Raw genomic sequence first — 14,987 nt, 5'->3', positions numbered from 1 at the left:
GGTGTTGTGTGCTTCTTCCATTTCATATTCTTCTCTTCCCTCCTCTTGCTGCCTTCAGAGTCCAGTGGTCAGACCATGTGTGGTAGTACAAATAGGGTTGTTCTGATGGGTGGTCATCGCATTTTGGGCTTCGAAGAAGTTCCTGATTCAAAGGGTAAGGAGGATGAAGACAAAGCGTATGATTAGATCTCTCTTCCAATAAAGAAGAAAAAGTAGGACAAAGAGGTGTATGATTCTAGCTTTGTGTTGGAGAAGAAGAAGGAGAAGGAGAAAGAGAAAGAAGCGCCTGATTCTAGCTCTTTTTGGAGAAGAAGGCGCCCAAAGAGGCACTTGGTTATGTCTCTGTGAAAAAGACCGAGGGAGAAACATTGTTCTTCCTCAGAACTCTCGCTCGAGCGAAGATCATTCTTTTTCTTATTTTAGATTTTTGTAACTTATGATTGTTCCTTCTCCTTTGCAGAACTACCTTCTGCTTTTTCTTCCATATTTCATACATGAAACAATGTCGCATTCCACAGCAAAAGCATCTGAAACAAGTAACTAATTGAGTTAAACGAGTTGGTCGAGTCAATCTCGAGCTCGAACACAATTGATCAAGTCAAGCTCGAGCTACCATTGGAAAGCTCGACTCGAGTTCGAGCCGAGCTCGAGCTGACCAAAACAACAGTCCGGCTCAGCTCGATTCGTGTTCAGCCCTACCTACTGATAGCAATAGGCTTCCATCAAATATTGATAATTTTATTAGATGATTATTGCAGTAATGTTATAAAAAAAACAATTTTCGTAGGTTACAGATTTAATATTAGGAGAATTGAAATCATTTATCTGCTAGATGTTGTCACATAGCTAAAAAATTTCTGTAGCTAAAACCACCACAAACCATTGATAGGTGAAGTCTTTTAGCAATTGTCATCCATAGACCTTGTCAATATTTTTGAAAACTTCAACTTGACCCCTATAAAACTTCAGGAGAAAAATCTTACAGATTAATACTTTTGAAATTTTCACATGTTAACGTAAAACATATTGTTTGTTTTGTTTTTCACAACATGTAACTTTTATGAGGTAATCTTTTGTTCATGTTATATATATATATATATATATATATATATATATATATATAAACATGTTTAAGAAACATTATAACTAAGTGTCAATAAATTCATGAAACACTCTGAGAATGTTCTATTTGCCAAGCAGCCTCACAAAGTAAAAAAAACACCCATAGTAATATGTCATTTCGGTCGATACGATCGGTCTATAAATAGGACATAATTTTGAATTATTTTTTTAAGTACATTATCCAATCTGATCTAGTGAAATAGAACCAATTTTTTAGTGAGAACATATTGACCCGGTTTCGCATGGACAAACTCATAAGCACCTACCCTGGCAACGATGGGCATATATGTCCACAATTAAAAGCTAAAAGGTAAGAGAATGTTCCTTTTTAGTGCGGTAACTATTAAGTATTAACTGCAGGTCAATAACTGAGAAGCTAAGGCTTTTATGAGGATCATCTTTTTGAAATATTTTAAAAATATTTTAACACATGGGTGATATTTATTAAGAACCCAGACCTTTTACTGTCAATAATTGTTTGTCATGTCTGACCAAATCTGATCTCCTTGACTGGATTGATAGGAACCTTGACGTTGACGTGCATCACCAGCTCATAGTTCTTCTTAAATTTATGGGCTAAAAGAAAATGCTGACATTTAATGCAAAAATTTAGATTTTATATCGCTTCAATTGTTTGTAGCTTTGAAATATTATGAAACGGTTTATTTTAAATCCTCATAAAAAATAATTTTCGTATCCATTTAAACAAAAAGACCTATAAAAATTAAATCACTTAGTTTTCCCATATGAAGTCCGATTTAAAAAAAACTGACTGAATTAGTCAGACCTTCATAATGTATGTGCTGAAATTCCCTGGTCATCCTTTCCATTCGATGTCCCACATATGCACCCTGTAGAAGAATTCAATAAGTTATATATATATATATATATATATATATATATATATATATATAATCTGCCAGGTAGATGTTAATTGGTTGAAAATTTTAAAAAATTGTTACTGAAAAAGAGTTGTTGCATAAGCATTGGTTTATGGTATAAGGAGAATTTGCAAAGCTTTTGACGACCAGTTTATAGCAATTTAAGCTCATTTTAATTTTTTTTTAATCATCGGACAATATTAGCCATCTTACATTTTGGAAATTATTATTATTATATATATATATATATAAAAGGAAATGATGACTCTAACTATTTATAATCACTCAACCATTCAACTAAGGTTATCCATTTATTAAAGAGAAAAAACATGAACATAAAGATGCGAACAAATATTATATAACAAAAATATTAATCATTTTTCTCATTATTTTTCTTTTCATCCATTACAATAAATGGAACAACCCCAGTTACAACGATGATTTTAAAAAGATAGTGTACGTGTTTAATATATATATATATATATATATATATATATATATATATATATATATATATATATATATATAGGCTGATCATAGTTTGACAATGTTGACTTTTCAACGTTGTAGTGCATTCAATAAAGAGGGAGGTCCCAATAGTGAAGAAAAACGTTACACTAAGCTAATAAAATCTAGACATATGTAGACATAATAATTGAAATATATGCAGCTATTTACGAGTCATTTTTCTTGCATCTCGCCATAAAGAAAGGAACTAGCTAGCCGCATGCAAACTTATAATCAGTGCATGCAAACTTATAATCAAACTTATAATCAGTGGTAGAGCCTTATAATCAGTGGTAAAGCCAGAAATTTTTGATCGATAAATATTAAAATTTAAATTTTAAATTTTTAAGAGTTACCAAATGTGCATGATAAAAATAATGATAAAAATAGTTAGTAGACATTTATATGTAAATGTGTATATAAATAAACAATTTACTTAATTGCTCACACAAGCCGATGCCTTTTTTTTTCCTAATTTTACTTTTAAGTACCTATTTTATCAAGTTTTGCTTCTGAACCTAAAAATGGAAAGCTATTTTTATTATATCGAAAATCAAGAAAAAAATTGGACTTTTTTTTGAAAGTATTTCAAAGATTCATCAATGGAACCTCTCACACTTGTGTGAGATATTTTGGGGGCGTCCTTTTTATTATAATTGCAGTCTTCATTTACTTTATAAAGTAAAATAAAATGAAAATGACAGTCTTCCAACCAGCAGCCATGACAATGCTATATAATAATAAAAAGAAGAAGCATCAAATTAAAGGAATGAGGACATGCAATATAATAATAAAAGAGAAAGTGGTCAAATTAAAGGTTTCTCATTTAATCATTAAGGTACAATTTGTCTACTGGATATTATCTTCATTGATATATCTACCTTTAAGCAGTGAGCTGGGTTTGACTAACTGCCCAAAGAATGCCGAATCTCTCATAGGCCTGGGTGCCGGGCCAGGCTGCAGGCGGGGCCTGGGACCTGGCTTGGAACGGTCCCGGGTCCAGGTATAGGATTGTCATTGTCGGGCTTTTGCCCGTTGCGCTCGGCACGTTAGGCCTGGGTCCTTGGTCCAGGTTATAGACCAAAGCCTGTTGGAGCCCGTTAGGTCGAATTCTTTTTTCCCTTTTCATTTGAAAGGGAGACAGCTGCGTTAGGGCTTTTTATTAAACAATGTTAAGTGGTCTATATATATATATATATATATATATATATATATATATATATATATATATATATATATATATATATATATATATGAACCTGCCTGGTCTCACATAAGCTATATATATATATATATATATATATATATATATATATATATATATATATATATATGAACCTGCCTGGTCTCACATAAGCTCTCCGGTAAAAAGCCCTTCAACTTTTTGAATTTGTTGAAGTAGATTTTGATGAGTTTAACCACAGGGATGAAATTGGAACTCCCAAAACCATTACATTGAAAAGAAAAAGTTAAAAAAAAAAGAAATCTAGACAGAATCTTATAAAATGTTTTCTAATCAACAATTGGCAAGACAAAATCCAATTTAGACAGTAGACTTTAAGTTTTTTTTTTTTGAACTTATAGTTTTGGATGGTTCTAGTTACATGTGTACAATTTGACATGTGAAAAAGAAAAAAAACTCTCGTGTCACCTATCACTTTGATGCGTCAGCCGCAATGCGCTCTAGGATACCAACCCTCTGAGACCACCTTTTCTAAAGTCTGAAAAGCAAGCCATGGGCCGAATTTTTGGACTTTGTGGAAAAGCTGTTCTCTGAATGCTGCTATGCTTCAACATGCATGTCAATGTCTTTCTTTTATAATATTAAAAGTTGATGCCCTGGAAGCTTGATACATGTCTACCCTTTTACGACTACCATTTAAGGTGTGTTGGTTTCACTGCAGATCTCCTACCTTAAATCCATGGTTTTTAACTTGTAATTCATGGTTTTGTGCAGCCTCAAATCTAAGATTCAAGGCTATCAAACACAATCTTAAGTATAACTTTTGTTTATAGACAGTTCATTCATTTATTTTCTAAACATTTTTAAAGATAAATGTATTATATATAATATATGAGTATCTGGATTTGCTGGATGTCGATGTTGTTGAGTGGTTAAATGAAAGTTTTATTGTTAAAAGTATTTTAAACCATCGTTAAAACTATCATAAGCCTTTGGTGTTACTAATATTCATGCGGTGATTGCTTTTGAGTAGTATATCTTTTTTAATTTTTTAACTATCAAACCACATCTGAAATAAGATGGATTGAAACTTTCCATACAACTTTTTTCTGGGTTCATTACAATTGATTCAGCTAAATCAATGAAGTAATGAATTCATTAAAGAGACAATTTTGCCGTGCCTACTGATTCCAAACAGGAACAAACGGAAACCGCCAGTAAATGGGGACACATTGTGGTTGACAAGAAAAATGAAAGAAGACATGATAAACGTGCACCCTTTGAGGTTGTCAAGTTAGATACTGTCAAACCAAACCAAACCAGTCCAGTCCATTTCTTCATACATAGGAAACACATAGTTTCATGTCTTTTATATATGTCTTGAGATGTCAGAGGCTGAACAATTCCTGTGGCCTGGCCAGACCTTGATGGAGACGTCCACAGTTTTTTTATATATATATATATATATATATATATATATATATAAGATATGATAACTGATAATTAAAGTGGAAATCCGCCACATTTTTTAATGAGCAAAAAGCAAACGGCTGAAAATATCTCGCATGCTTTTTTACTTAGAATGCAAAAAGTTGATTTATCCGTCTGATGTCATGCTGGGTCATCAAAGGTAGATTGTGACGAAAGGCATAAACTAGATTCTAGAAAACATATTATAAAGTTACAACACCTTTATGATGCTGCTGGTATGCACACAGACTATTCCTCTCAGGCAGAAGTATATGATGCCATTAATACTAGTATTTCTCTTTCTCTCTCCCTCCCACTCTCCGGTGTAATATAGCTAGTGACGCAGAAGGTGCATATGAAGTGTACCACTTAGTTTTGATTCTCATAGGAGCTCCTTCCTCTATGCAATATATATAAGTACGAAAAAATGGTCGGAAAAAGTGGACGAGCAATAGTTTTTTTGGCAATGGGTTTTCAAGGTATTAAGCAATGGTTGATGGTGTTTTAGGACAAAAAAAAAAAAATCTATCCAACAAAAAATTTAGTAGCAAAATACATTTTCTTTCAAATTTTGCTGAATTTATTGTTCAAAAAGCACCGGCATTCAGATTACCCTGTCTTTTCCTTCCCACATCTCCCCTCTCCCTCCCTCTCACACACAAACACACCACACACTCTTCCTTTACAATGGAAGATGGGCTTGTACATTTTTCTCTCGGGCGAGGTAACTTGATGACGTCCCAGAAAATGTGCCCAGAGTTTCCCGAAATCATAAGCATTTTCTCAGAAAAAGGAAGAATAAACAAGAACTGACTTGCACTCATTTGCTACTAAAGAGGAAACTAGACACTGAGAGTCAGGAATTGAGAAGCACTCAACAATATTGTGAAGGTACACAAAAGAGAGACGTTATCATTCAGTATAAAATTGGAATGTTCTGACAAAAGCAAACTACTGATGAACGAGAGGAAAGAGAGCTGAGATATCTACCCTATTTAATGTGAAAAAGACCACCGATCGACCAGAAAAGCTGATCCATTCCTCAAAATACGGCAGCCGACACACACACCAAGACTGATTTCTAACTAAAGACCATTCTAGTCCTCAGCAAATACTTTAAAGAGAAGCCCCTGAAATCAATGAGATTTCACGTATTCCTGAACAATATGAAGCCCCTCAGATTCCTCACCATAGTCCTGCAATGCACAACACGTCATCAGAAAACGTATTTGAAAGCAAGATAATTTTGAGCCAGAATTATTTATCGCTAAAAACAAATGCAACAAGCCAATACATCCTGCATCTTGCACCACCAACCCCAAAATGGTGGGACTTTCAAAGTCTAAGGATCATAATTCTTTTAAATCCAGAAGTAATCACAGCATATTTGGAAAAAAGAAATCCATCTATATCTTCGCCCACAATTCTACAGTTCTACTAGAAACAATCGTGCAAGAATATCTCTTGGCATCCTTATGCCAGGCACCGAGCTGTCTAGTCCAGTGCAGGCCAAGAATAGGGAGCTAGAAGTAGAACATTCCAAATTTCTCGACAGAAAAAGCATAAGTTCTGCTGACACAAGGATTAGAACATGAGAAATTCAATTCCCCATTTTGAGATTAACAAATAACAAAAAAGCATAATTTAGTTGGGAATCAGAATAAGAATTAGCGCACTAGAAGAACAGACAGTAACAGCCTTGAACATTCAATTTCTGTTCTATTGCCAAAAACCAAGCAGATGAAAGATCTATCCTATGCCTCTATATACCTTGACAACTACACAGGAACAACCAACAACTTTCCTGGCTTTTCCCTCCGAATCAATTTTGCAGAGCTGCACAAGAAAAGCAAAGTGTATTTCAGGACACTAAATAGTGATGGCACAGTGACCAAAAATGCTGAAAAGCAAATTAATTTTCTGCTGAACATGGGATAATACAATTAAGTAGAGTCGAACATAAAGATGATTTTGGTAGTTCATTTCAATGGAGACATGGGGACAAAAACCAGGCATTTTCCAGAAGCTTGAGAGTCTAAAAAAGAAACTCTTTCTTATGGAATGAGCCCCAGTTCTGGAATTCCTGTCCAAGCATTGTGATAGAAGCCCAAATGCAAGTTGTAAAGAATACCAGAATGTCCTATCGAAAAAAGATTTTCATTTTCAAAACTCTATAAACTGAGGGAATGCAATATTTGCCAATATATTTTCTACAAGAGAAAATACTGTTCTCTTACCCCAGCCCACTCGCCAAGAGTTTTGGCACTGGGAACACTTATCAAGCTCACATTGTGGTCAGCACAGAGCGCACGAACCAGCTTCACATAATCTGGCTGGTCGCAATCCTCAGCAAGCACACAGAGTTGTGCTGCATGCTTCTCAACTGCTTTGGCTCCTTCATGGAGGCCACGAGCAAGCCCATCATGAGCAAGTGATTTCTTTAGAACAAGTTGTAAAGCTGTCATGATGTCCATTGGCTCTCCTAAAGCCGGTGCTGGTGACTCGGCAGCAACTGTAGGACCTTCCTCCCTGCAAAGTTCACCGTAGAAAAACAAATATGATGAATGCTATAAACTTCACGGGAGTAGGAAAGAATACACTTGCAAATCAAGGTCAACACAACGAGCCGTCAACTCACAAAAAGAACCATTATTATTAATAGAAGCATGCAAATTGCATACACAACCAAAACAACCCTACTTAGTAAATGCATCACACACCCACATGGACTCATCGCTAGTGCATCTCAACACCCCACCTCAATAATTGGCTGCTGAATAAAATTCTAGTTTGTTCATATCCATTCAAATAAAAAAAAAAATATTGTAGAGAAAAACTCGATTGAGTTCAAGAAATTTCGAGCCCACCTGATCCAAGTATAAGAAGAAAACTTTATTGAAAAAATTTTAATTCAAGAGGAAACAAGAGTTTTGAAAGGAAGAGCTAACTTAGAATGTGCATAAAAGTGCCTTACTTAGTAAAGCTACTAGTGGTGCTGGTAAAATAAGTTGTAGAATAAGCTAAAATGAGACTAGGCCAGTCAAGCCTACCCAACTACAGCACAGCTCATGTAAATTGTAACTAGTCCAACTAACCACTAGCTTAAAGTAAACTTGGTCAGTGAACAAGTCAAGCTGCTGAGCTTCTACAACTCAAGCTCGAATGGAGCTTTTATGACCGAAGATCGAGCAACTTGACTATTTGTACCCAAGCTACTTCATCCCATGTTTCTATTTTCTCATGCTCTTACTTTTTCCTGCAGGTCGGCAAACTAAGGCCCTTTCTCCCTCTCTTGAAGAGAACGAGAGGTTGTACAGCACTATATATATATATATATATATAATAGAGGGTGCAACGATGTAAAGTAGCAGAAATAAAAAATTTCGGTGATGAATACAACCCCGAATTGCAGCAGAAAATATGAGTACCAGACACGTAGAAAACACAAACCCACTCATAGAGGGAATTAGTTCCATTATTCAACAGATTAGCTAAACGCACGGGTGCCCAAACAAGGAAAATCGTTCTGATTCTTTTTAATTGGGAAACATGGAAACGTAGACAAACACGGCTTCGATTCAATGCCAGGGTTCGAAACCTAACAATGAATCGAGAAATGCTTGATGACTACTCTTTTTATGAAGGACTCACAGCTAAAATTTTGGACCAATTAGACCCACGAAACCAATGACCTAAAAGTTTGAAAATTCGAGCTCTAATTTGTTCGAAGAATCAAACCACTCCAACACACAATAAAAAAAAAAAAAACAAGAAGCTCGACAATGAAAGGAAAAACCAACACCGGCACAGATCAGGACGTTGGAAGTACCAGACAAATTGAAGGGAAGGACAATCAGAAAGCAACATCAGCATAGCAGAAGAGAGAAGAGAACATCAATAGAATCAAAGAAAGAGAAACATAACGAAGAAAATGAATTGAAGGAGAGAGAATTGCAAAAGCATACATCGACATCCTGACGATCTGAGAAGATCTCTCTCGCTCACAACGTGGGAACGGGGAAGGGAAGAGTGAAACCCTGATCCTACAGAGAAAAGCCCTAGTCCACCCAACAACCGTTGGGGCGGACAGCGGACTATGATGATCCTTTTCCTGGAGACACTAAACGGATCGGACTCGAGTAAAAAATCTAGATGTTCTTGGTTCGTTCGGATCCAAGACACTTAAAACTATAAGTCGATACGAGTTGTAAAAACCGGTTTGTGGACCAAATCGGCGGGACTGCTGATTTGGTTAATTGTCTAATTTACAACCGATTCAACCTGAAAAAAAAACTCCTATTTCCAAATAAATGGAAAATGGTATAAACAAAATTGAAAGCACAAAAAAAAAAATCAAAGAATTCTGAATTAGTTAAAAGTTGACATGAGGCACTCCTGAATCGGTTCACGACACTATTCGATTCGAATCAGGTGATTCCAGCTGATTTAGGCCAATTCTAAAGACAAATTTTGAAGCAATAACATTTATGCTAATGTTAATCAGATCCGAGTGTTCATATAAAGATTTGGATAAAAAATATAGATTTAGTTGGATATATTACTGTAATTAAACTGGATGCTTGCCCCTCTAGACTTTCTTTCTATCAAATAGCTGACAAATAGTTCGATTTGAGGCTACATATCTCGGATTTGGATAAACTAAACATATAAATAAAAAAATCATATTTGGTTATCTGGAAAAAAAGCAAACGGGTCAGATTAGATCCAAATCTTAGCTGTAAGTGACCAGCCAAGTCAATAATCTTTTTAACATTTGGCATGGCGAACACATAGTGATAGGTTCTCAGGATCTCTTAAATATATAAACCGTGCCTTTTGTTTTACAACTCAAGCTAATAAATGAAACAATGTTTTAATGTAACTAAAAATTCTTATAATTGAAACAATAGTTCAGGACCTACACGCGGTACTCTTGAACCGGCCACAAAATCGAATCGATTTGCAACCAATTCAATTTGAACGGGCCGATTCGAGCCGATTTTAATGATGCGGATTTGAACTGAGCGAACCGCATCAATCAGAAAAACTAAATACAATAATAACCAATTTTTTTTTTTTTTTTTTAAATAGAAGTGCAAACTTATAAAACATAGATTCAAGCCGATCTATCAATGAGGGCGTTTGGAAATCAACAAATCGCCGATACACTGACAAGGCACCCTCACCAACTCGGTTCCAAAGCAAATTTTTTACATGGAATTGAGGATACAGAGAAAACTGGCCCCAAGTCCCTAACTGCTAAAGTATGGACTGGGTTACATTCCGACTCGTACGTAGCTCTAGAACTTGTAGTTTCATACACATTAATTAAAGGAAGAAAATATAGAAACATCTCGTATATGGGAATGCAACAACTCAGTAGAATGCGCTCCTCCATTCGACGGGAAAATACGTAGTACTCGGCCGCTCTCTGGGCCGTCTAGTTAGACTTGGATTAAGGCAAAATGACGCCAACTGTAGTCTTTTTGTCCAGAACTAATGGTACATTTGCAAGCCCTGAGAAGGAACCCTACACCTGAGAATCAGGAGCAGTTCTGCAATAAAAAATCAACAAGCATACGACATTTTCACAGCCGAGCAAATCCTAGCTGAGGAAGTGAACCTTGATTCTGAAGAAAAAGTTGGAATCTCTTTCTCAAGACCAATCTCAAGTATCCCCCTTGACCACATATTAGACCAATATGCGGAAAAAACAGAATATTAGGAGAAAAACCATATAGCAATTAGAGTGTTGATAACCTGGAAAATTCATGCTCTCTTAACTTTCAAAAAGCACCGGCATTCAGCTTTCCCCGTCTTTTCCTTGCAACATCTCTATCTCTCTCTCTCTCTACAGTGAAATGGCTTTGTACATTTCTCCAGCAGGTGAGTTAACTTTATGACATCCCAAAAAATGTGCCCAGAGTTTCTCGAGATCATAAGCATTTTCTCAGAAAAAGGAAGCAAAAACAAGAACTGGCTTGCACTCATTGCTACTAAAGAGGAAACTAGACCCTGAAATTCAGGAACTGAGAAGTACTCAACAATATTGTGAAGGTTCAAAAAGGAGAGACGTTGTCATTCAGTATAAAAATGTAATGTTCTGACAAAAAAGGAATACTGATGAACAAGGGAAAAAGAGAGCTGAGATATCTACCCTATTCAATGTGAAAGAGACCACCAAGTGACCAGAAAAACTGATCCATTCCTCCAATACAGCCGCCAACACACACACCAAGATTGATTTCTAATTAAAGACCGTTCTAGTCCTCAGCAAATACTTTAAAGAAAAGCCGCTGAAATCAATGAGATTTCACGTATTCCTGAACAATGTGAAGCCCCTCAGATTCCTCACCATAGTCCTGCAGTGCACAACACATCATCAGAAAACATCTTTTGAAGGAAAAATAATTTTGAGCCAGAATTATTTATCGCTAAAACCAAATGCAAAAAGCCAATACATCCCGCATTTTGCACCACCAACCCCATACTAGTGGGACTTTCAAAGTCTAAGGATCTTAATTCTTTTAAAGGCAGAAGTAATAATGGCATATTTGGAGCAAAGAAATCCATTTATATCTTCACCCACAATTCCACGAGAAGAATTTGTGCAAGAATCTCTCTTTGCATTCTTATGCCAGGCACCAAGCTGTCTAGGCCAGCGCATGCATAGAATAGGGAGATAGAACATTCCAAATTTCTCAACAGAAAAAAACATAAGCTCTGCTGACACAAGGATTAGAACAAGAGAAAAGCAATTCTCCATTTTCAGATTAACAAAGAAAAAAAAGCATAATTTGGTTGGGAATCAGAATAAGAATTAGTCCACTAGAAGAACAGTCAGTAACAGCTTCTGACATTCAATTTCCGTTATATTGCCAACACAACCAAGCAGATACGAGGTCTATCTTATGCCTCTATATACCTTGACAACTACACAGGAACAACCAACAACTTTCCTGGCTTTTCCCTCCGAATCAATTTTGCAAAGCTGCACAAGAAAAGCAAAGGGTATTTCAGGACACTAAACAATGATGGCACAGTGACCAAGGAAACAGAAATGCTGAAAAGCAAATTAATTTTCTACTGCCAAACATGGGATAATACAATGAAGTTGAGACAAACAATTAAAGATGATTTTGGTAGTTCATTTCAATGGAGACATGGGGACAAAACCCAGGCATTTCCAGAAGCTTGAGAGTCTAAAAGAAAAACTCTTTCTTATGGAATGAGCCCCAGTTCTGGAATTACTGTCCAAGCATTGTAATAGAAGCCCGAATGCAAGTTGTAAAGATCATCAGAATGTCCTACCAAAAAAAGATTTTCATTTCCAAATCTCCATAAACTGAGAAAAAAAATGCAATATTCTAATATACTTTCTAGTTTCTACAAGAAAATGCTCATGTGTTCTCTTACCCCAGCCCACTCGCCAAGAGTTTTGGCATTGGGAACAGTTATCAAGCTCACATTGTGGTCAGCACAGAGCGCACGAACCAGCTTCACATAATCTGGCTGGTCGCAATCCTCAGCAAGCACACATAGCTGTGCTGCGTGCTTCTCAACTGCTTTGGCCCCTTCATGAAGGCCACGAGCAAGCCCATCATGAGCAAGTGATTTCTTTAGAACAAGTTGTAAAGCTGTCATGATGTCCATTGGCTCTCCTAGAGCTGGTGCTGGTGACTCGGCAGCAACTGTAGGACCTTCCTCCCTGCAAAGTTCACCGTAAAGAAACAAATATGATGAACTCTGAGTAGGAAAGCATACAGTTGCTAATTAAGATCAACATAATGAGCCGTCAACTCACAAACAGTATCATTATTATTAATAGAAGTACACATATTACATACACAAGAAAAACAACCCTACTTAGTAAATGCATCACACACCTGCATGGACTCATCTCTAGTGCATCTCAAAACCCCACTTCAACAATTCACTGCTGAACAAGATTCTAGTTTGTTCATATCCATGTGAAAAATTTTTTGTAGAGGGAAACTCGATTGAGTTCAAGAAAGCTCAAGCCCACCTGAACCAAGCATTAGAAGAAGACTTTCTTGTACAAATTTACTTCAAAGAGGAGACAAGAGTTTTGAAAGGAAGAGATAACTTAGAATGTGCATAAAGACGCCCTACTTAGTAAAGGTACTCTTGGTGTTGTAAAGGTAAAGTGAGTTGTAGAATGAGCTGCAATGAGACTAAGCCAGTCAAGCCCACTTAACTAGAGAACAACTCATGTATGTTGTAACTAGTCCATTAACCACTTTATTCAATGTCAACTTGGTCAGTAAACAAGTCCAGCTGGAGTTTGACTTTGACCGGAGCTTCTACAACTCAAGCTGGAGTGGAGCTTCCATCATGACTCAAGATCGAGCAATTTGACTAATTATTGCAGCCTAGCTACTTCACCCCATGTTTCTATTTTCTCCCTTATGCTCTTACCTTTTCCCGAAGGTGGGCAAACTACGGGCTTCGCTTTTTCTCTTGAAGAGAACGAGAGGTTGTACAGCACTCTCTCATAAATTTAAATTATCTATATTCACACACAGACACACACAGATATATAAATAGAAGCAGAAAAATGAGTACAAGACACATAGAAAACACAAACCTACTCAGAGGGAATTCGTATCAATATTCAACAGATTACCTAAACGCACGGGTGCCCCAAACACAAACCCACTCAGAGGAAAATTATTCTTACTCCTTTTAATTCGGTAAAAAGAGAAACGCAAAGAAACACGGCTTCGCTTCAATGCCCAGGGAACTAAAGCTGACAAGGAGTCGAAGAATGCTTGATGACTACTTTTTCCACAAAGGACCAACTAGACCCACGAAACCAAATGACATAAAAGTTGAAAACATTGTAGCTCTAATTTGTTCGAAGAACAAAACCACTACAACACAGAATAAACAAAAAAAACCATCACAACAAGATCGACAATGAAAGGAAAACCAGCACCAACACATATCAGGACGTTGAAAGTACCAGATAAATTGAAGGGAAGGACAATCAGAAAGCAAAATCAGCATAGCAGAAGAGAAAAGAACACCAATAAAATGAAGGAAAGAAAAACATAAAGAAGAAAAGGAATTGAACGAGAGAGAAATGCAAAAGCATACATCGACATCGTGACGATCTGACAAGATCTCTCGTTCTCTCTCTCTGTCACAGCGTGGGAACTGGTGAGGGAAGACAGCTGATCCTCTGAAGACAGAAAAACCCTAGACTAACCGCTGTCGTAGTAAAATGATCCTTTTCTCTTAAGGCTAAAACGGATCGGATTCGGGTCAGAAAACTAAATGTTCTTGGTTCGTTCGGATTCATAACCCTTAAAACTAAAAAGCCGATACGAGTTGCAAAAAACGGTTTGTGGACCAAATCGGCGGGACGGCTGATTTGGTGAATTGTCCAATTTACAACCGATTCAGCCAAAAAAAATCATTTTTCGTAAAAAATAAATGAAAAATAGTGTGAACTTAATTGAAAGTACAAAAACCATAGAATTCTAAAATATTTAAGAGTTCATATGTGGCACTCTTGGATAGGGATGTTAAGATTCGGATCAGATATATCCTTAAACATATCTGCTTTTTCGAATATTCATATATTCAGATTAAAATTTGGATTCAAATACAAATAAAGAAAAGTCATACATAAGTCATACATAAATCCAAATTCAATTTTATAATCCGAATCCGATTTTTATATTCATATCCAAATTCCAATTTTAAACCGGATTTTGCCAATTTTCACAATCTAATAGAATTAGATGATACTTGTTTAAAAATGAATCCGAACCAATCTGATCGGATATTTATGCATA

The 14,987-nt window shown here is 36.2% G+C and overlaps 2 protein-coding genes across 2 annotated transcripts; both read right to left on the bottom strand.

Moving 5' to 3' along the window:
- Nucleotides 1-6,055: 6,055 nt before the first annotated feature.
- LOC116253963 (40S ribosomal protein S12-like) lies at nucleotides 6,056-9,287 on the bottom strand. Its single transcript, XM_031628969.2, has 4 exons — nucleotides 9,129-9,287; nucleotides 7,401-7,692; nucleotides 6,934-6,999; nucleotides 6,056-6,359 (listed from the first exon to the last, which is right to left on the bottom strand). The coding sequence occupies exons 1-4, from the start codon at nucleotides 9,134-9,136 to the stop codon at nucleotides 6,300-6,302; spliced, it is 426 nt and encodes a 141-aa protein (XP_031484829.1). The 5' UTR covers nucleotides 9,137-9,287; the 3' UTR covers nucleotides 6,056-6,299.
- Nucleotides 9,288-11,210: 1,923 nt separating this feature from the next.
- On the bottom strand, nucleotides 11,211-14,411 carry LOC116253880 (40S ribosomal protein S12-like). Its single transcript, XM_031628857.2, has 4 exons — nucleotides 14,284-14,411; nucleotides 12,580-12,871; nucleotides 12,089-12,154; nucleotides 11,211-11,525 (listed from the first exon to the last, which is right to left on the bottom strand). The coding sequence occupies exons 1-4, from the start codon at nucleotides 14,289-14,291 to the stop codon at nucleotides 11,466-11,468; spliced, it is 426 nt and encodes a 141-aa protein (XP_031484717.1). The 5' UTR covers nucleotides 14,292-14,411; the 3' UTR covers nucleotides 11,211-11,465.
- Between the last annotated feature and the right edge of the window lie 576 nt (nucleotides 14,412-14,987).

The sequence above is a fragment of the Nymphaea colorata genome, chromosome 5 (genome assembly GCF_008831285.2).
Source record: "Nymphaea colorata isolate Beijing-Zhang1983 chromosome 5, ASM883128v2, whole genome shotgun sequence".
NCBI classification, from domain to species: domain Eukaryota; kingdom Viridiplantae; phylum Streptophyta; class Magnoliopsida; order Nymphaeales; family Nymphaeaceae; genus Nymphaea; species Nymphaea colorata.
Note: the sequence above shows the minus strand (reverse complement) of the source record. Positions and strands in the feature narration are given on the sequence as shown.

Bases quoted from the DNA above. Each gene is read 5' to 3' on its own strand.
- LOC116253963 (XM_031628969.2), bottom strand. The intron at 7,000-7,400 runs GTAAGAGAACAG...TTTCTTGTGCAG, and splicing joins CTCTTGGCGAGTGGGCTGGG to CTCTGCAAAATTGATTCGGA. The intron at 6,360-6,933 runs GTATATAGAGGC...TGTGCATTGCAG, and splicing joins GTTCCTGTGTAGTTGTCAAG to GACTATGGTGAGGAATCTGA.
- LOC116253880 (XM_031628857.2), bottom strand. The intron at 12,155-12,579 runs GTAAGAGAACAC...TTTCTTGTGCAG, and splicing joins CTCTTGGCGAGTGGGCTGGG to CTTTGCAAAATTGATTCGGA. The intron at 11,526-12,088 runs GTATATAGAGGC...TGTGCACTGCAG, and splicing joins GTTCCTGTGTAGTTGTCAAG to GACTATGGTGAGGAATCTGA.